This window comes from Pogona vitticeps, chromosome 3, assembly GCF_051106095.1.
Source record: "Pogona vitticeps strain Pit_001003342236 chromosome 3, PviZW2.1, whole genome shotgun sequence".
In the NCBI taxonomy this organism is placed as follows: Eukaryota; Metazoa; Chordata; class Lepidosauria; order Squamata; family Agamidae; genus Pogona; species Pogona vitticeps.
In genome coordinates this window covers 175892347-175913794 of record NC_135785.1, presented here as the reverse complement: position 1 = coordinate 175913794, position 21448 = coordinate 175892347, and the positions used below count along the sequence as shown (strand labels likewise).

Below are 21448 nucleotides of genomic sequence, written 5' to 3'. Positions count from 1 at the left end.
GAAAGCCAAAGAACACAAGAATACAAAATATATTGACGTGAGAAGAATGGCAAATATCAGATATCTTTGCATTCTACTTAGTAAACAGACTGTGAACTAGGAGCCACAAGAATCTTACTGATCTGGCTTGTAGCTTTCCTTCTGCCTGGTCCCACTCCCTCCACTAAACAATTATCAGTGCCACACAAAAGCAGTAATAACTGTTTCATCAGCACTGCCCATTCAGAGAAAACTGGCTGTCACCATTATAGGTATACCGCACAGGTAACTTATGACCAGGTTCTCAAAACTAACCTCATTTAAACAAGCTTTTAACAAGATCAGCATTACCAAAAAAAGTGAAGTGTAAAAGGCACTGGGTGGGGGAATACCACAACACAACACCGTTTATATCAGTTATGCATTTATTACCTGCAGCAATTTCCTGATTAATAAGCTGGACTTGCAAATTAAAAACTTGCTCATGTGCTTTGCTGTGAGAAAGTTTTAACTTCTCCCTTCTGCTTACCATGTAGCAAAGATTCCTCACCTAGAGGAGGAAACAACAAATAAATAAATAAATAAATATTCCACATGAAGTGAATGCATGTAATAGTTTTCACAGTACAACTTGGGATAATACTCAATTACTAACCACATAGCTTTTCAGAACCTGCTTATTTAAAATTTTTAAACTGGATTAGAAAACTTAAACTCAAATTTGGCTGCTTTGAGTTTCTCAAAGCAGAAACTCAAAATGTTCAAACCTAACAATTTAAAGGTGCATTCAACAATAATTTCTTCTTCTATGTTTAAGAGTCAAAAAAAGGAACAGTGCTACCGTAATAAGACACAGACAACTATAAGGATCGCATTGCGGTTAAGTTTCACTTGCAATTCGGTCAGTTTTATGCAGATGTCATCGTCCAGAAATCTGACCTATTTTTTTTCCATAATCCTTTATTGTACTAAATTGTTTTATCTTTCTCTCTGTAATTGTTGACTGACTTTAATCTTCCACAAACAAATTGTTCTTCTAAGTACCAGTTTGGAAGATTAGATCAATCCTTTCCCTGTTATGAGATGTCATATTACTAAGGCCACTATATAATTTGGGACATATGAGTGGGAGGTTCCTGTTATGTGGTTGACTCTTTCCTGATTCTCAGTAAGTGAAGAGTCAACAGCCCCTGTTGCTAACATGCTTTCATGCTTTACCCAAAGCATGAAAGCGAACTTCCAGCACTAGCATGGTAAATTCCGTCTGATTCTGGATTGTTAGCATTGTTGTAAAGCAAGGGGACAACTCATGGTGGGCCTTCAAAAAAGACAGTATGATGATCACTAGAGAAGAGATCACAAGAGAAGGCAGCCATGCTTTCTTTCTCCACACAGTTTCAGTAGGACAACATGGAAGGCTTATGGATGATCTTGGGGTCTTTTGAAATGGAATTGGAAGGGAAGGGAATGGTGGGGGGGGGGGGAAGAAAGAAAAACGCAGAAAGAAGAGAAAACGAAGGGAGTACATAAAAGAAAAAAGAAGCAGATAACTTACAGGAGGACTTCCAAAAAAAGAAAAGATTGAAAATATAGGATAATAGAAAATAGCCAAATTGGTTTGATCTCAGCAATTGCTCTAACATTCCGAAAGAAGTCCAACCGAAGCGGCGGCAAAGAGGAACTGAGAGGACTTTTGGAGGGCGGAGCATGCGCTCCACGGGGGAATGTCCTACTAATCACATATCTTTAAGCTCTAGAAACGTCCGAGACGTCCTGCACAGGCACAGAACAACCCATTTGCATTCAGAGGCCACAACGAAGTATCTTATTTCTTCTCAGCTTATTGCTTTTTCCCTTTCATTCTTCTATCGGTTCCCTCGACAGATCTTCTGTCCCACCCACACCCAGCTTCCTGCTGCGCTAATCTCCTGTTAGAGCAGCATCCTTCCCACTTCCCTCCTTACCCTTTCCAGATCCTGCCTCAAGTGCATGAACATCCTCATTCGAGTATGAATGCTATCCTCTTTTGGCTGAACCAAGCCATTTTCTTCATCCTCCTTGGGAGGAAATAACGGTTTATTAAAATTACTTTTCCGTTTTAGTTTCCAGTAATTATAGATCAAGTCCACAGTGAGCTTAGGCAGGCCCAGTTCTGCAGCAACATCATCTATCCTCACTAGTGAGTAGAACTCCTCCTCCAGTTCCCGGAGCTTCTGAGCACGCAAACTGGTTTTTTCACTTTCAGTATGCTTCTGTTCTACTATACTCTTAAGGTTGTCATCTGCACCAGGCATCAGGTTTTGTTTTGTTTTGCTATGCTTCAGACAGTAGGACTTAAACTTGACTTCATCACCATCATCCAGAATTGTTTTCATCTCTAGGCTATGCTCAAAGGCACATGTGACATGAAAGGCAGTGATGCAGCTCTTCACAGAGCACTGTTGAGAGATGAAAACCACCATCAGTCATAACTAGCACCAGCCGGCAGAAAATTAAAGGAATCACATTTCATTGTTATATGTGTATACACAATTTCACATTCAGGACATGTTGCTTGATTTAAAGTGTGTTATTCACAAGCTGAGAAATCCAAATGGAAACTTTCAGACAAGATCAAGGCAACTTTATTTCAGAAAAGTTCTTGAGAACCTGTTTATAAAATGTAACAGAATAGTTGAAACATTTTTATTTTATTTTTATAAGAGGCACACCAACAATTTCAAGAGAAAAAAAATACAGTTAAATACAGTAACTCCTAGACTGAAAACACAGGATAGTCAACAAAAAGACATCCTGCGTTAAACCACAGTACTACAATCCCAACAAAGCATTTAACAGATAAGAATGCTTGGTTAATGGCAGCCAATCAAGCTCAGCAATCTAACGCAACTGCCTTTACATGAAAAACCTTTAACAAAAGCTAAGGCGCTGTGTACCAACTCAATGGCAGGACTAGTGTAGTCCTGGGTTGAGAAACAACTCATTAAAAATTAATTTGCTGTGTCAATTTTTACAACCAAGTTTTAAATTAATTAGAATAAAAGAAGACAGTTCTAAATGGCATTGTTTTAACCAATCTTAACCCAATGTCCATTTTTTTAATGAATGTGAACATTCAAACTCAGTTTGTATGTACTTCAGTTAAAAGAAATGACTATTGATAAATACCTAGACAAGTTTATTCAATGATCACTTTCTTTCAGTGAATGCCAAGAGCCTCATGGCACAGTGGTTAGTTAAACTGCAGTACTATAGCCAAGATTCTGCTCACAACCTGATCCTGATAGGCTCAGGTACCCAGCTGAAGGCTGACTCAACCTTCCGTCCTTCTGAGGTCAGTAAAATGAGCACACAGCATAATTAAACTGTAAATAGTGCTTTAAGTGCTATGGGGTGGTGTATAAACAGAACATGTTGCGCTTTTACCACTAAGGGCTATCTACCAGCAGAGTACTGCTGGGAGCAAAGCAGTTGTTACATCTGTCTTCCATTGAACACATAATCAGGCCATTTTTCTTCTGGATGTGTTTGTGATACAGTGGTGCCTCACTTAACTAGTACCTCGTTAAACGACAAATCCGCTTTACGATGGGTTTTTTGTGATTGCTATTGTAATCGCAAAACGATGTTCCTATGGGGAAAATTCGCTTCATGACAATCGGTTCCCTGCTTCGGGAACCGATTCTTCGCATTACAATGATTTCCAAACAGCTGACTGGCGGGTCGCAAAATGGCCGCCCGCTGTGCAAAAGAGCTCCCCGCTGTTTTTAGGACGGATTCTTCGCTATACAGGCACCAGAAAATGGCCATCCTATGGAGGATCTTCACTGCACAGGTTTCGCCCAATGGAATGCATTGAATGGTTTTCAATGCGTTTCAATGTTTTTTTTTTTATTTCACTTGACGACGATTTCACTTAACAGTGATTTGAATGGAACGGATTACAGTGGGGTCTCGACTTACGAACGACCCAACTTGCAAACAATTCGAGTTACGAACCTGCCCTATAGGGAAAGTAAGGACTCGACATGCGAACTTCCCTCGAGTTACGAACAGGGAAAAAAGTCCCCCCCCTCCCCTTAGAGGCTTCTGGAGGGGGGAAAAGGGTCAGAAACTTAAAAATAAACACTGTACTGTTAAATAAAGTCACTTACCAGGCCTTGGTAGCCCCCAAACCACAGGAAAAAGAGCAGGAAAGAGCTAAAAGCCGACACCCAGAAAGAGCCTGGCAGCCATTTTGTGGTTTTCCCCGCTCCTCTCCCCGCCTAACAGCTGATCGGCTGGCTCTGAGCAGGCTTCCGGAGGCCTGAGTGCCTTTGTGCTGAAAAAATCAGCACAACATGCTTTAAAACATTATTTAAAATTGGCTTCGTTTTAAAAAAAAAAAGAGTTCTAAAGTGCTGCCTTTAGTGTTCCCTGCCTTCCCTGAACCTAAGGGGAAAAAAGAAAGAAAATATCCCCCTCTAGTGGCAGAAGGCAGAATAGCAGCTTCCCATTAGTTTCTATGGACAGAAAAGAGCAGATACGGATTAAATGGTTTTCAATGCATTTCTATCGGAAATGCAGATTCGACTTAAGAACTTTTCGACTTGAGAACCACCTTCCAATACGGATTAAGTTCTTAAGTCGAGACCCCACTGTATCGTCGTCAAGCGAGGCACCAATGTAGTGCAATTTCTACTCTGCAACCTCAATGATGAAAACATAAACTCAATACTTACCTGAATACAAGCACCAGTTTTCAATTTGCATAAACTGCAAACTAAAGCCCATCTACTTGGTGGGATGTGGGACACCTTTGTAATTGGTTCCATCCTTTCTGGGCAAGCAATGCTTACCTACAAACAAAACATGACATGAGCTACTCTTGTGGATATCACCAGAAACAGCTATCCTATCATTCCAGTTCCATGTCTTGTAGAACAGACAAACAGGACTATGCTAAGCTGTTAGGGAACTGGGATAACTGCATCAACTGTTTTGCTAATAATCCTCAGCACACAGAAAAACAAAGGCTCTCCTATTTAAAATGAGAGTAAGAGAAAAACGTAAATTCATGTCTTATTCCTAGCAATATGGAAAGGAAGAAAACACTGACTGAAATCCAGCAGTAAATCGCAACTAGAGTAGGCCCACTGAACCAGTGGGGATTTGGTGAGTCAACTCCTCTATAAATTCCATGGATTAATGGGTCTACTCTATTTGTGATTTACTACTGGATTTCAGCTGCTAGATATTTAGCATGAATTTTTCACTTCTGGCGTCATATAAATGGAGCAAATCAAAAATAAACTAAACTTCTCCACTGCTTTGGAAAGCAGCCCTGTGACCTACATGCAATGCTAGACTACATCCACCACCACCTCACAGCTAAACATCAAACAGGATACAGGCTGAATACATTTTAAAAGGCAGCCATCTCCTCCTCAACTGGTAAGAAAGGAAGTGAATTGTTATCTAATTGCTGGCAGAATGTAGTAGTATCAGCAGGAGGAGAGACAGAAAGCCAGGTCTCATTATACCTCCCCTTTCTGGGCAACAGAAGGAATTAACCCATCCTTTGAGGGAAGCCTCCTCACAACAAATTGAGTAGTTCAAGCTTTATGCATCACATACGCCTCAAAACAACAGCATACAGCAATAGAAAGTCCACAGACTCCTTTAACCACATATCATATAATCTAGGGACGGCTAGCTCTTGCACTCTTGGGTGTCATCTTATTCTCCAGACCTTGAGGGGGGATGCCCATGAGACAATCTGATTCCTCCCAAACTGCCACACATATCTGTGTCACAGGTTGTTTCCCCACCTCCTTAGAAACAGGCTGACCTAAGGAGCACTGTCACCATGATATGGAGTATATTAATTAGTGCCACAGGACCATGGTATAGGATAGTACTGGTATTGTAAGTTACTCATACCTCTGGAATCCAGAGAGCACAACTCACATGGGCCCACTTGGTGCCCGTTCTTGTAGCTTTCATAGCCCCGCCTCTCTTTGGACACAACAGACACTGAGGGTGTATACCTAAAACACAAGTACGGCACAACCAGCTCCCTTCAGGAACCTTTAGGATACCATAGCATGCCTGAAAACAAAAGCAAATGGTGACTGCATGAGTTCTTAAGCATGGTGACACTTCACTTGAGTCTGTATCAATACATCAATACCACCTACAATTTACTTTTAAACTTTACAACTTAAACTGAGTTTGGAAGAGTTCTGCCTTTTTTTTTAGCAGTATTAACTACTATGTTGGATTTGTTTTTTTAACTGTACAACCTAAATCTATTTAGGAAGAGTTCTGCTCTTTCCCAGCTGTCTGCAACAGAAGCAATATGAAATCAACATTTTCCTACGAAAAAGAAAAGCTATGTGCTGACCAAAATCTTGTTGCACAGCATAGTAAGGTGCAACTAGAATAGGCCCGCTGAATGAATGGAACTTATGGAGGAACTGACTCACCAAATCCCCACTGATTCAACAAGCCTACTCTAGTTCCAGCTTACTAGGCCAGGCAACAGGAATCCAACCACTATTTATTAATAATAAAATACAAAGAACTTTTCAAAGAAAGTGTAGAAGCCAGGTATCCTGCTTGGAGGATTGTAGGCTGTGGGATCACAGCCTGTGTCTTCTGACCCTCTCTGTAGTAACATCATAAAAGCAATGTGTGTGTGTGTGTGTGTGTGTGTGTGTGTGTGTGTGTGTGTGTGTGTGTGTGTGTGTGTGTGTGTGTGTGTGTGTGTGTGTGTGTGTGTGTGTGTGTGTGTGTGTGTGTGTGTGTGTGTGTGTGTGTGTGTGTGTGTGTGTGTGCGCGCGCGCTGGAAAAATGTCATTCTCATGCCACTGGTACTTAATACTAGAACAGACTGACCTAGAAAGGTGATCTTAGTCTCACTAAAACTTCAGAAGGAATACTCCATAATAGTTCTTTCAGAGCTTTTCCCCATCAATCCACTAGAGGGCACTCTTGTCTTGGAAGAAGTTCAGAAAAACAATTTTTTTCTTTGTAACACCCTTCTTTGTACAGTACTCAATTTCTCCTGTTGTCACTGTCAATAACTAGAGTCACCTTACAAAACTGAAAATCATTTTACTGTCTGTTCCACTCTGTAGTCATTGTTAGAAGGATTTTAAATAAAGACAAACATTTTGTGAAGATTCTATTCACTATCAAGGAAGACATTTCAATTACAAAGATATTGCAGCCCTTTCAAAGCTCTGCTCACACTAACCTGATGCACACAGATGTTACATTTGTCACAAAACACCATGTCATTCCCATCTTCACTGTCAGGGGACCGACACACATCACAAATTACATCTTCATCATATTCTATACCGAGCCCTTCCTCTGTCTCAATGGCGTGGTTCATGTTCTCATGACAGTGACGTTCCAGGACTTCCACCATTTTCTCCATCGTGTTCTCATCAAGCTGCCCACATCCTGTAAAGCAATTGAAGCAGAAGAAATAATTTGTTTAACACTTGGTGGTCACTGCAAAGAGGGAGGGAAGGAAGGACTTTAACAATTCCCCCCTCCCCCAAATGAAACATGTCCATGTCCATTCTAACTAACTTTGATTAGGCTTACTAAACTTTCATTCCCAGGTTTTAAATATTTGATATCTAAGATAGGTTGAAATGTATGTAAAAAGAAACTGGGCAAAATCCTCTTGCATAAATTTCCAATAGCAGAAGCTGGATGATATCATCTGGCCCAATAAAATTTTGTTCACGTTAACTGAAAGCTTCCTATCTCCCACTTCAGGTTCCAAGGCTCCCTATACCCCCCCCTTCTGCCCTTTTAATAGTTTTTTTTTTTTTTAATCCTGTGAATAGTTTTAAAAAGTCACCAGATCACTGCTGCTGGAATTGGGACCACTAGTGGCAATCCAGCAATGATTTTTGATTATTAGAGGCGTCAACCTCCAGTCTTTATGCTTCCAAAGGCTTTCCTTAGTTTGAGTTCTACCTATGCCATTGAGAGAGTGGTTTAAGGACATTATTATCTCTTACTTGACTAGTGGCCCATCCACCTTCATTCAATTCTTCAATTAAATTTGCCGCCACCACGTAACTCATTTACCATTCAAATTAGTCTTAATACTAAGATTTTGAAGAATCTGCCGAAGTCAGGAATAATTGATTTTAGGAGTCAACTATCTCTTCTCTCATTTTTACATTTCCAAAGAATCTAAGTTGATATCTTCCTCAAGAACCTAGTTTCTTTGAGATATTTGTGTGTGTGTGTGTGAGTGAGAGAGAGAGAGAGAGAGAGAGAGAGAGAGAGAGAGAGAGAGAGAGAGAGAGAGAGAATGTGTAAAAACTGGTGAAGACTTCAAAAATATGGTTGTTGTAGGTTTTTCAGGCTGTCTGGCTGTGTTCTTGTTCACCTCAAGAACACAGCCAGACAGCTTGAAAAACCTACAACGACCATCGGATCCCGGCCGTGAAAGCCTTCGAGAATACTTCAAAAATAATTAAATGCAGTTAGTTGTATCTAAATAGCTATTGCAGAAGGCTCCTCAAACACTGATCAGTTTTTTTAAAATAATCCATCTCTTCATATTTCCAACTGAAGTTTCAAACTACTGTATTTTCAACTGTTATTTTTATATTCTCACCCATTTCAGCAAGCTCCTCATTGACTTCCTGAAGCCAGAAGATGTCCATGTCATCCAAGTCATAACGACACATTGATTCTGCCAATTCCAGAATGTTGATATAGCCAGGTTCTGTGGGCTCTTGACTTGAACAACGGATGTACTTTCTAGGCCGTGTATATAGCACTTGCTTCACTTTTTCTGCTACAACTCTAAAAGACAAAATATTAAAAGTGAGTTGCCGGGTCCTCCAGTCAAAGAACATTTCTACAGGCTGGGAGACCAGGTTATTTTGTGCACCTAATTTATCTGGCTGAATAGTATGCAGCTCCTTGCTACTCCCACGGCAATGCCCAAAACTGAAGGAACTCCCAAACACTCTTCCCAAGAGCCTAGCTGATCAGATGTGGAGAGACATTGTCATTGGCTTCAGAAATGGTGGTTTTCGAATGATTTACTGTATTTGCTGGTGTATAAGACTACTTTTTTGCCCTGAAAAACATGCCTCCAAGTGGGGGGGGGGTTGTCTTATACGCCGGGTGCACTTCATTTGTGATAGACATAGCTGCCCATAGTGGCCTTCCGATGCTTGCCCGGTGCCCATAGTAGCCTCCCAATGCCTGCCCACCTCATTCTACATACCGTCCAGTATCGCGCGGTATCCAGCGCAGCCGTGGCGAGCATCAGCAGTGAGACAGGGGTACCAGCCTTTTCGACGTGACCGGCCCGTTCTGCTCAGCGGGAAGCAGCGGTGCTCCGCCCCGCCCCTTGTCTACGCAGAGCTCACACATGCACACTAGTGCTGGTCACAGGGAGATGCAGGGGTGGGCTGGAGGCGCTGCGACCGCACTGCGGCCATACAATAGTGACAATGAATAGCACCTTTTATTTGCGGAAGAGGGGGTAGTCTTATACGGCGAGTATATAACAAACTCTATATTTTGAGTGGAAATGTTGGGGGTCGTCTTATACGCCCAGTCGTCTTATATGCCAGCAAATACGGTAGGGGAAATAACAGAGTTAGATAAACATGACTAGTTCAGGTAAGAAAAGGTTTTGTGATTGGTCCTGGTGGTCTGCCTTACTAAGGATCCCTTCAGAAGACCACTGACATTCATTTGGCAGCCATGGATGGCTAATGAATTTAGCTCAATATTAATAAGCTTATTTCATTCAACTAAACATGTAAAACTAGATTTCTACTCTGGAACACAAGTACCATATTTTTCCGTATATAATCTAAAATCTTTAGACTAAAAATTGAGGGTTGTCTTATACACGGAAGTAAGCTGAGGAGAGAACAAAAACAAGTAGAAGGGAAAGCAGGAATCAAAGCAATCCTGCAACGCTTCAATCCCTTTCCCCCTACACTTGCTAAGCCCCACTTAGATTTCTTAATTTTGGATTAGAAAAGTGGAGGGCGCCTTATATATGGGGGTGTCTTATGCACGGAAAATACGGTATTTCTTGTGCCAAAATACAACTATCAACAAAGACACTTACAGTATTTAAACCTACTTCTTTTCTGATCTCTACTTTAAACCATGTTTTATCATAAATATATTTTGTTTAAACATCTACCCCATCTCCCGCCACAAAGATTCTGGGAAATTGACCAAACATACAGATATGGGATTTCAGATTTGTCAGCAGTTTGCCTTTTTAATGAGAATATGAATACAACAAAGAAAATTTGATTATACTGAACTCTGCAAACACATCTTTTTAAAAGTCTCATGTTCAGCCTCTTTATGAGCATGAGTATTTATTTTATTTACAAGCTGCATCCTGCACCTGCTCTTATATTAAACAAATCTGTAAATAACAATAATCATCCGAGACACAAAGGCCTTAACTGGCTGTCCTCTTATGCAAGCAAGAAGCTGACATTCTCCCAGGAATAATAATCAATTTGTAACATTTGAGCTTCTGTGTTCATACCTTTTAATTCTTGTCATCATCTGCATACCAACTAAACTATACATGTTACATATTCAACAGAAGAAGAAATTAGTACAGTAAATCAGAAATTACACTCATTCTCACAGAACAAGTTGGATGCATGGTCATTTTAGTGTAAAGCAGACAAGCATGTAAACTAGGTGCAGGGCAAACTAAACCTGTTTCATTACAGTTACCGGAGTGAAGGCTGTGGAATGGTGTCCGGACTGGCTGGGACTTGGACACCTTTCTCCCATTCTTGTTTCCATGTATCCGCAAAGAGGTAATATTCATCTGGGTTAATATGATGAGAATCCGGCAGCTTCATGGCACTAATAAGATCCTTTCGAAACACCTGTGGCCAGAGGAAAAGGCCACAATCATGCTTGTGGACAAGGAAAACAGTCCAAGAATTTCCAATCCTTCGCGTATTTTGTTTCCATCAACAACAGAAGCCCTATTGTGCTCCATGCGCCACTGATAACGTACAGTAGAGGCCAAATTAAGTAGTCATTGGAAGCACACCGATCAGACCAGCCCACTCCTGCAAAGAACACTGAATACAACACACCGCTCTTGCCCAGTTATCTGCTTCCCCACCCCCATCATAGTCCTTAAATACTCACATTCATGGGCTGCTATATCTGTATCAAATGGGCAGAGTACTATGTTTTATTGTTTCTTTTGCCACTGCTAATAAGGTAAAGCATGAACAAAGAGCCCCCCCCCAACAAATGAATGCAAGATCTCCCAATACCCTTTATTACCAACACCACCCAGAAAGCTGTGTCAACCTCCACGTTTGGGAGACCCAGAATCCAAGCAATTGCAAGGGACCAAGGAAGGGCAAGGAGATCTGTTCATCACCAAGGGATAGAGGAGGAGGAAAATGGTCACAAAGAATCTCTCTCTCAAATGTAACATTCTATCTTGTATCTGCTTTGGAAGCTTGGAACCTCTTCCCTTTAAATCCTGTCATCCTTTCTAAGTTGCGAGTGAAAGAGTTAATTATTTTAGCAGTAAGGAAATAAAAGGTTATTTTCTTACTAGTCAAGTTAGGAACACTCTCAAAGATTTCCATGAAGGAAACTGACTGCTAACATCAGAGGTCACAGCAAGCTCAAAGAGATTACATTTTAACACAACAGCTTAAAGGCAAAAGTGACACATCTCCATCATGGGTGTCCTACAGTCATTCACAATTCATCTCTCTGCACAACTAATCCTAATCACACTAGGCATTCAGCAAGTACTTCTACATTTTGGGGTGTGGGAGCCCATGAGCATTTATGCTGAACTTGAAAATTAAGGGTTACATAAATACAAGTTTCCTGGCAATTTGCTCAAGTACCTTAACACTGTCACAGAACAGAAGGGGCAAATGAAACACATTGGCTATGATTTAAAGCAGCTACTTTGGAACACCAATTCTGAGGGTCAGATGAGCCTTCCAACTGGTGTGGGATGTGGTACAAGGAACTATGCTGTACAAACACAAATGTTACCTTGTTTGAGCAAATCTGGATCTAAACCAATGAAAACTATCACCCAAAACCTGGTGAAATGAAAACACCTAAACATAGTTCTTCAGGACCTCTTCCATATAAGATTTTATGCTGCAATGTTTTTGATTAGAAAAAAAAAAGATTTAGGACTTAAGGGGATGGTGGAGGGCATTTTCACTGAAGATATAGCACAATGTGGAAAAGAATACCCCTTATACACATGTACACTATGCAGTTCCAAATAAAACCAGATACACTAAAACCACAAAAACATTTAATCATCTTAGAACTGCAGAGGTGTTAGACACCCTATGGATCATTGAGCCCAGCCTGTGTTAAGGAGGCAAAATTAGGAACTCAACTCCCGAACTCTGGCTCCACAGACAGATACCTAAACCACTGAGCTATCCAGCAATTCTGTATTAGCTAGATTGGCCCTTCATATTGTTAAGAACCCATGAGTTGTTCCTCCCTAGCCATTCAAAGTTCACCTATGAAAGAAACTGGAACTGACCTAACCTATTTCCAACTTCAGATTAAATTCTGGGATTGGAGAAAAAAGTGCATTTATAGTGCATATACACCACGGGATATGGTGGCACTGTGGGTTAAACTGCATAAGCCCTCTGTGCTGCAAGGGTGGAAGACCAACCGTCGTAAGATCGAATCCACGCGACAGAGTGAGCTCCCGTTGCTTGTCCCAGCTCCTGCCAACCTAGCAGTTCGAAAGCATGTAAAAATGCAAGTAGATAAATAGGTACCACCATAGTGGGGAGGTAATGGTATTCCGTGTCTAGTCACGCTGGCCATGTGACCATGGAAACTGTCTACGGATAAATGTTGGCTTTATGGCTTGGAAATGTGGATGAGCACCACCCACTAGAGTCGGACACAACTGGACTAAATGTCAAGGGGATCCTTTACCTTTACCTATACTTTCCTCAGATGTTGACCTTTTAATCTTTCAATGTTTCTTTGTTTTTTGGTACTTACATATACGAACTGAGAATTTTAAAAGAATCTGTTAAACAACACTCATGAGAAATGAACAATTTTTAAGAACCAAAAAGCATCTTACCTCAGCAGGTTTCTTTTGCTCATTTGCTGGAGTTTTTGATTTGCTCCTGTACTTAGAACAAAAGGAGAAAGAAGTGGAGGGACCTAAAGAAACAGCAACAATGAGATGGAGAGGATTACGAGTGCTTCATTCAATACCATGTATGCATAAACCTCCTGATATCTGAGGTTGATTCACATCACTGCTTGAATATTTACCTGTCACAGGTTTCCATGTTCTGTTTGGAGCAACCAAACCTGTTATGAACCAGTTGTCTTGGGACACTTGGGATAATTAATTTCTTCAACATTTTCCTGAACATAAATCCATGCATTCACATGACTGAAGAAAGGCCATGGACATACAGATCCTTTCTAAAGTAAACACTTCTTGGTTTTCTGCTTTTTATATCAGGAGAAGCTATCTGATCAAAAAACAAAACTATCTATATTTTTTATTTTTAAAATGTATTCAATTATATGCATAGTTGCTAAGAATATTGCAAAAATATATTTAAAACCTATCTATGATTAGTCACAAGAAGTCGTTATAAAGGCATAACACTGAGTCATATACATTGTTCTACAATGTAGCATAGGCTGCAGGGGGAGAATATGAAACCTTGTTATTATATATGTAATTAATAAAAGGAGACCACGTGGCAATTATGTATCACGACTACTTAAATTCATGAACATACATATTTGCTGTGACAGCTTTTCCATTAAAGCAACATTCCAAAGACTCGCTTTCCAACTATCCAAAGAGAGAGTTCTGCCAGTTTTCCACTGTGATGGTAATCTCTAAGGATGATCAAGCCCTTATGCTTAGGGTTGCAGATCAGAGAGAATGCCTAAGTCAAGGGATAGTTATCTGGGATATAGATGAACTGGTGAACTGCATAAAGAGATACAATGGTCCATAAGTGATTAATGACAGCCAACTGTGGCAGGATGGGTCAATTCTGAGGAGGGGTTCTGGTGTATTTCTGAGTCCTGAGATTATCACCTCCAGAACTCTGACTGTCAAGAAAGTTACTTTCTGTCAGGATAAGTAAAAATCAAATTGATTTTGGTCAATGGATGAAAATGGGCCCACTCTACCACTTTAGCATAGTACGCCACAATTAAAGTAGGGCACCATTTGGATCCATAGAATTTATGAATGAATTGACTCACAAAATCCCTACTGATTCAATAGGCCTACTCTGGTGTGTCTTACAATGCTATGCAACAGGATTTCAGCCACTATCTCAATCTACATATTCACTTTCTCAAGGCAAAATTAAATGGGATTTTTAAAAATCTGAGTTTTAAGTGTGGCCAAAATCCTATTGCAGAATTCTGCCTGCATATGGTGAAAAGACACAATTAGGTTTCACTATTTTCTGACCATCTATTAATGTGTCTGGATGTGCAACCTAGATGTGTCCAGGTCTACTACAGATAGCTGGAATGATTACACACATCTGTTACATCATTTCTGGTTTTCTCTATGTGATGACCATGGGATTGTGGCTCTGCTTTTCTTAATTTAATTACAGTGATATGTATGTTTGTTGAGCTCCAAATTTCCAAATCAATGTTCAGCTGATGCACAGCGCAAGAAATGATATTCTGCATATTGCAGAATGTCACCTACTGTACCTGCTTAATGCTGATCGTATTCCACAGGCACCTTTGTTAGGTCTCAGGTGGCCTCCTTCAAGCCCTTGCACCAAAAAGGCTTCCTAAGCCTCTCAGCAGTACCACCCCTTTACTTCAGTCTTTTATTTCAGTCTTCAAAGGAAAAGAAAGATGAAAACTAAAAAAATCCCGCCCATCCCTGGCCTTTCAGATGGCTTTTCTCTGCTCTCAGCTGAATTCTGAACTGTCAAAATGAACACATCTGGAAGGATAACTAAGAAGCAACAGGATGGATGGGAAGAGCAACGATAAGGCCCTTCAGACTTTATCTGTAGTAGCTGCCAGGGAAGTTGTCTGCTGTAGGCACACGTCCTTATGTGGTCCTGCTTTTTCAACCTGGTACATGGCCAAACATCTTGGACTATAAATTCCAGTATCTCTAACCCATGATCAGAGTGGGTAGAACTGACAGGAACTATAGTCCAAAATATTTGTGGAATATCATGTTGGGGAAGCATAGTTTAGAACATTTGGCACCTCATTTAGAAGCTTTGCAAATCAGAGCCAAAGTTCAAATGAACAAATTAGTTGTGCAGCATGTTAAAGACACTGAAACTTCATTCTATAGTAAGATTTTAATCTTTAGGGTGCCATAGGACTATTCTTGTTACTTCTTATGGGAAAAATGAGACTGTTGCATTAGAAAACGTTCACGTGAAATAGTGCAAAAAAGTCTATTGGGAGTTTAAAACAGTATCCCCTTCCTTTTCTATATATCTGACATCTACTGACATAAAGTGTTTTACTGAGCATTCACACCGGATTATGACAAATCTGCTACAAACTATAGCATGATTATACCAAAATGAGTGCAACCAGCATACTATTAACCTGTAAAACAGAGACCTCAAAATATTTAACTGAGTACAGTACATCCAACTTCTCTTGATTTAGAATTGGTTTTTTTAATGCTAAGGAAAGAAGAATCTGAACTGAACACCACATTCTTCTTTCCAATGTAATTTTTCTTTTTTTCTTGGCCTTCTCTATGTATACCAAATACCCCAATGTGCAAGAGAAAATGAAATCAAACAAGAAATGCACTCTTCTCAAACCATAAAAAGAAATGTAACAGTTTGCCCACAGACCGGAGGAGGAAACCACAAAAGGGGATGAGAGATCAAACGAAGACCAGATCATACGACTTACTTTCATTGTCTGAACTGTCACTGCTGCTTAGATGCCTGTGGCGTTTCATCCTGACGCATCCTAGAAAAAAAAAAGGGGGGGGGGAGAAGGGCTTGATGAAATTCGTCTTACAAGACAGATACAGTTTCTTGCTGTCTGATAGCAGGATACATACACATAACCACAAGAGAGTTTTTAAAAACAGTCTGAATACAAGTTCCTTCTTGCAATAACCTAATTGTATTTCATGATCCATTGACTCCATCTGTATAGGCTGACTCATATCCAAAAGTCAACCTGACACTCAGTTAGCAAAACTGAAAAAATAAAATAAAATGAGAGAGCAACTGGACTTGGTATACGGTTGCTGATATATGAAAATAAGTTTTATTATGTCTCATGTGTATACATTTCTCCTCTCACACAGGGTTATTACATGGATTCTCAAGTTATTCTTTGTGATTCAAATGTCTGCTAGATTAGGGCTAAGTAAGTAACCAGTTCTGTGCTACTCTGCTTGAGAAGCTTGATAATTTGCAACAAGGAAAACCACTTTCAACTCTGACCAGCTCTAACCTGCTATGTTCAGATGTCAAGATGTGAAATTTTCTGTGTTAAAATAATTAAGGGAGTTATGTAGAAAAAGTAGCCCTGAAAATTAGTGCTTTTAAAATTGAAGCTTGAACAATAGCTTACTATAGTAATTGCAAAACAATTAGCAAGCTCTTCAACTGAGCAAGGTCACTGTAGTATAACAATCCTAACAGTTGAACTTATCTATGTTGTGATATGTAAATATGGAGGTGGTGTTTCCAGATCCTATAGCTTACACACTTTGTAGTTCCAATACCTCAGAGTTACAATACTCTGGTATTCCAGGACGCTGGTACAACAAAGCCTTATTCCTCTAAGCTTTGCTGAATTTTAGTACAGACAACAACCTTATCGCCATAGTGGCAAATTGTCACATTCTAAGTTATAAAACCTTGGAATTACAGTAGGTGCAGGAACAACAGAATTTCCTATTGATTTTTTTTTCTTGGCTCTCCAGGCCCCTGGAAGAGAGACTGTTTAAAGATTTTTTTTGGGGGGGGGGATAAACAAGTAAAAGAACTATTAATATGGGAAGATAAGATATACAACTCATTATCACATCATCATCACAAGGCAATGCTTCATGCCATGCCACACACACCAGATATCAACAACTACCGTGTAGCAGCACAACAGCAGGCTTCATTTTCAAAATCCAGGAACAGAAGCAATATGGATTTTCCTCCACAGATTCAAACTGGTTTAGCTCAATGAGCATTTAGAATTATGCTGTGTGTATAATCTATTTTCTTTTCATAAATTTTTAATTTTAACAACTTTAATATTTTGCGATATATATTCTCTGCCTTTTGCTTGTTCTTTTTTTAGGCTGCAAGTTCTTTGTTCTTTTTTAGGCTGCAAGTTCTTGCATTTTTAGAATGCAACTGAAACATTCTCACTATTCTTTTTTTACTCTCAAAAGGTATTTCTACTATATTTTGGACTGAGTTCTGACTTAAGTACTTGACTGCAACTTAAGTTTAATTTTCATTTACTTTTAAGTATTTGTGCCTACTTTTCTTCATAGCTGTAACTTTTGAATGTCTGCAATATTTGAAGTATTTTTGTGCTTATGGAACATAGAAGCAATGTAGGTAAAGCTTATAGAATTAGACAAGCTCATGTTGTCTGGAATCATTACAACAATGAAAGATACCTTGATATCCAGATGAATTCTGACATGATTGGAAATGACTGTCTGGTTTCATTCTGGAATTAACCCTTTACTGGGATGAATTCCAGCTGCGACAAACACAGGCTTCTGTTTTTCCCTATTTATTTATTTTTTATTAGTTTGTTTGGCTTTTATACCACCCATCTAGATGAATCTACTCGGGGCGGGTTACAGTCCAAAAAGGCAATAAAATTTAAATCATCAATAAAAAGACTAAAACAAGTCAAAAACCAGAGGAAAAATTTAATACTGTAGTGGCAGGCTGGAAGGCCTGCCTAAAGAGCCAGGTCTTCAGTTTAGTCTTTAAAACTACCAGAGAGGGAGTCTGGCAGATCTCAGAGGGGAGGATGTTCCAAAGGCGAGGGGCCACTGCCAAGAAGGCCCAGTATCTAGTTTTTTTCTTTCTGGGCCTCTCTCGGAGTTAAGCCCTAGAGATGTATAAAGTTCTGTAGGGTTCTTGGGAGGATGTTCAAGTGTCAGAATCCCTGACATGACCTAGTAAGAATCCCAGTCAGAATCCCTGACAAGACCCAGTAATTGGAAATGCATGCATGTTGATAGTATAATGCCATCTACCATGCAGACTCAGTAACCAGCAGCCTAAAATAGCAGAGCTTAAGCAAGTTAACCACATTTCTTTTCAAATATCAAATATCATCCATCACCATTTTTATAATGAGGTCCCAAGTGGTCTCCAATTTAAGGGTATGATTAGCTTCACATTCAGTTCAGCATTAGGTACACACTCCTGGACCATTCAAACATCCCTTTTGGATCACATTTCTTTAACATTTAATAGCTATAGCTGTGTCTATGAAAATAATATGAAAATAATATGCAGGAAACAGATTACACTTCATACATGGCAATACAAACTACTCTTAAGATTGAAATAATAGTTTTAAAAGTATAATTCAGCAGTAAAAAGGTAATAGTTTAATATAATGCATTAATCTAACCATCTGCACCATATCCCATATTGATTTTCTAGTCATTCTTCCTAAATCCCGTTGCATTTTGATTAACTAATTAGCTATGAAGGCTGGGAGGGAATGGAACAAAACTAAACAAAACAAAACACCAGGCTTAAAAATTCTGCAATATTCCACAAGACACAGAAAAATGCCCATGTATCTCAAAACACCATTAAATTACTTCAAGCCTAAGATAAGTGGGTTAAGCCCAATTTGAAGTGTATCAAATATCTAATTGTGGTTCTGAAATATTTTGAAGTAAGTTTTGTTTATCACAAAAGTCTTTATCTCATCTACACTTTTCTACAAGTACAGTAATATGCATATGATGCTGAGTGGATAGAAGAGGAAAGCAAAGAAGTTTCTGGGGTCTAATGTACATGATGTATTGTTTTAACAAGTTTATGCAAAACTACAATTTATGTTATATTGGAGTCCACCCAGACTTTTGCCAAGGGATATAACACCTACAGTTAAAATAATTCCAGAGAGATAACCACTTTAATCTACGTAGCAAAAAGTCAAGAAGTAGCACCTCAGAAAATTAGCAACTTTTTATTTGGCATACATTTTTCTGGACTATAGACCACTTCTTCAGATGCAAGATGAAGCTGAAAAAGTCAGCTAGTATAGTCCACAAAAGCTTATGTCCAATAAAACACATTTGCCTTTAAGACTCAAGACTCTATGCTGTTTATTGTAAACGTAGCGGCATCTACTTACCTTCTCAATATTATTCTCTAGAACTCCTCCTCTACAGGCACAATTGAAGTCACAGTAATAGATTGGCTCAAACACAATCATCTTGATAACTGGAATTTTCCAAAGAGCTCAACACTAATTACGCACACACACTATTTTGTCCTCATTGCTAAATGAAGACATTAAAAAAAACCCTCTTTCCTTATAGCAAACCATCTCGGCAGGAATAAAAATGCTTTTACAAACATGATGTCTGTTCTTACACAAAGGACAGAAAAATAACAAGATCAATAGACAGATCCCGAAGATTCTCAAGAACATACTGCAAGAGCCCCATATCTCACCAGTAAGCTGCTAATGTCCCTCTAGAATGATAAAGCTGAATTTGACCTACAAACATAAGCCAGTTTAACTGCCATAAGTTTCTAGGTGGAACCTTAGGAACTATAGTTTTGTGGGATGACAGGAATTCCACCAGAGATTCCCAGCCACCTTCTAGAACATAAAATTCTAAGGAATAATCATAACACTCATAAATGCACAGTGCAGATAATTAATTTTGTTCTAATTAGGTTAAAGTAAAAACAATAAAGTCAATTATCAAATCCTTAACACACCATCGTATGCTACAATAGATAAATCCGAGATCTAATGTGTCATTTAAAGCAAATAAGAGTGATAAACTTTACAATGTTATAATACATAGCATGCAATGCCAGAAGGGATGTGTTCTGAAAATAGACATGGCTTACTTTTCTTTACAACATTCATATATGCCACTGTTTATAAAATAGATCCCTAGGTAGTTTGCAATATGATTTAAGAATGTAGTAAACCAAAACAAATGCGTAACACTGAACACATTTAACATAATAAAGTAAGATATACATTTAAATTATTAATTCTTAAAACATATACAATTGTCCTCTTGCCTGTGACCAGAACAGGTGACAGCCATATTTTTGGAGAAGGTTTCAACAGCTCTAACTAGACATGAATATGCTGCTACACTGTTGTGGTTACTACTGGATGCTGACTATATTAATCAGGATCCTATTCATATTCACATAGGAATTGGCACAACCTGCTGTACCTAACTGTTGCTAATTAACGAGGTGCCTAGCCATATCTTGGCTGCACAACCAAATTGCATCTCAGTATATCATCAATTAGGCTCAACAAGTTACACAAACCTTATATGAACACCAGTAGGATTCTAGTTATTAAGTCAAGATTAAACATCACTCATTGTCTTTAACAGCTTTCCTTCGTCAAGAAAGCCATGCACAGAACTTACACCAGAGAGACCATGATGCCCCTTTGTCCCAGCTTTCAAAGCCTCACACCTTTGGCACAGGACCAAAGAATATTTATATAACACCCTCTCTGTATCTCAGATTACATACAGCTGTCAACACGATTTTATCCATGCTTCTAGATTTGTCTTTGTAAGTTTTCTGCTAATTTGTACCTTATTATCTACCAGCATCTCTCATCTTCACCCTTCTGAATATGTTGTTGTAGATACATGATCCCAGGGTGGATTTGATTTAAATCACTAATTTAAAAAAAAAGATTTAAAAATGATTTAAATAAAAAAAGGATTTTAAAAATTTAAACCATGATTTAAATCAATTCAATTTTTAAAAAACATTGTTTTTTATCCACACTGCATGATCGTCTGACCATGCTGAACCCTAGGCTGTAGCATCCCTACTGCCCACTACAATTTAGCAATCCCTTAGCTGCTGCCTGAAGAGGCACCAGATGATCATGTCCAAGACCTAGGGCATCCCTGACACACACAAAAGCTCAGACGTACAGCCAGTGTTTCCTCCAGAACATATTCCCAGCACAGTCCAAATTCTAAAGGAGCAACTGGCATCTCAAACTTCAGCCCAAAAGCCTATACTAACATTACAAAAGAATAATAAAAACCCAAACAAATAATGTTTCCGGTTGCTAACAATGTGGCTTTTTGTTTTGTTTAAATAGTGCCTTTTGGCAGTAAAGACAAATCAACTTCGATATTACTTGTAAGCCAGAATCCTTCACAAATATGGCATCAAGGAAGTAAACAAAGAGGTAGAGGAGTTCA

General features: G+C 39.2%; 1 protein-coding gene across 4 annotated transcripts in view; it reads right to left on the bottom strand.

The window, feature by feature from the left end:
- JADE3 (jade family PHD finger 3) overlaps positions 1 to 21448 on the bottom strand; it is a 45141-nt gene that overhangs the window by 3396 nt on the left and 20297 nt on the right. Inside the window, exons 1-11 of one of the 4 annotated variants that reach the window (XM_072994430.2) lie at positions 20822 to 20924; positions 19372 to 19460; positions 15928 to 15987; positions 13115 to 13197; positions 10729 to 10886; positions 8612 to 8802; positions 7220 to 7431; positions 5902 to 6069; positions 4701 to 4817; positions 1944 to 2417; positions 412 to 529 (exon numbers count right to left, since the gene is read on the bottom strand). In XM_072994430.2, coding sequence (XP_072850531.1) covers positions 412 to 529; positions 1944 to 2417; positions 4701 to 4817; positions 5902 to 6069; positions 7220 to 7431; positions 8612 to 8802; positions 10729 to 10886; positions 13115 to 13197; positions 15928 to 15976 — 1570 coding nt within the window. In that variant the 5' untranslated portion in view covers positions 15977 to 15987; positions 19372 to 19460; positions 20822 to 20924. Of the gene's footprint in view, positions 1 to 411; positions 530 to 1943; positions 2418 to 4700; positions 4818 to 5901; positions 6070 to 7219; positions 7432 to 8611; positions 8803 to 10728; positions 10887 to 13114; positions 13198 to 15927; positions 15988 to 19371; positions 20150 to 20821; positions 20925 to 21448 lie in introns of those variants that run through there. The other 3 variants (XM_072994429.2, XM_020796793.3, XM_020796794.3) reach the window with 3 other exon arrangements.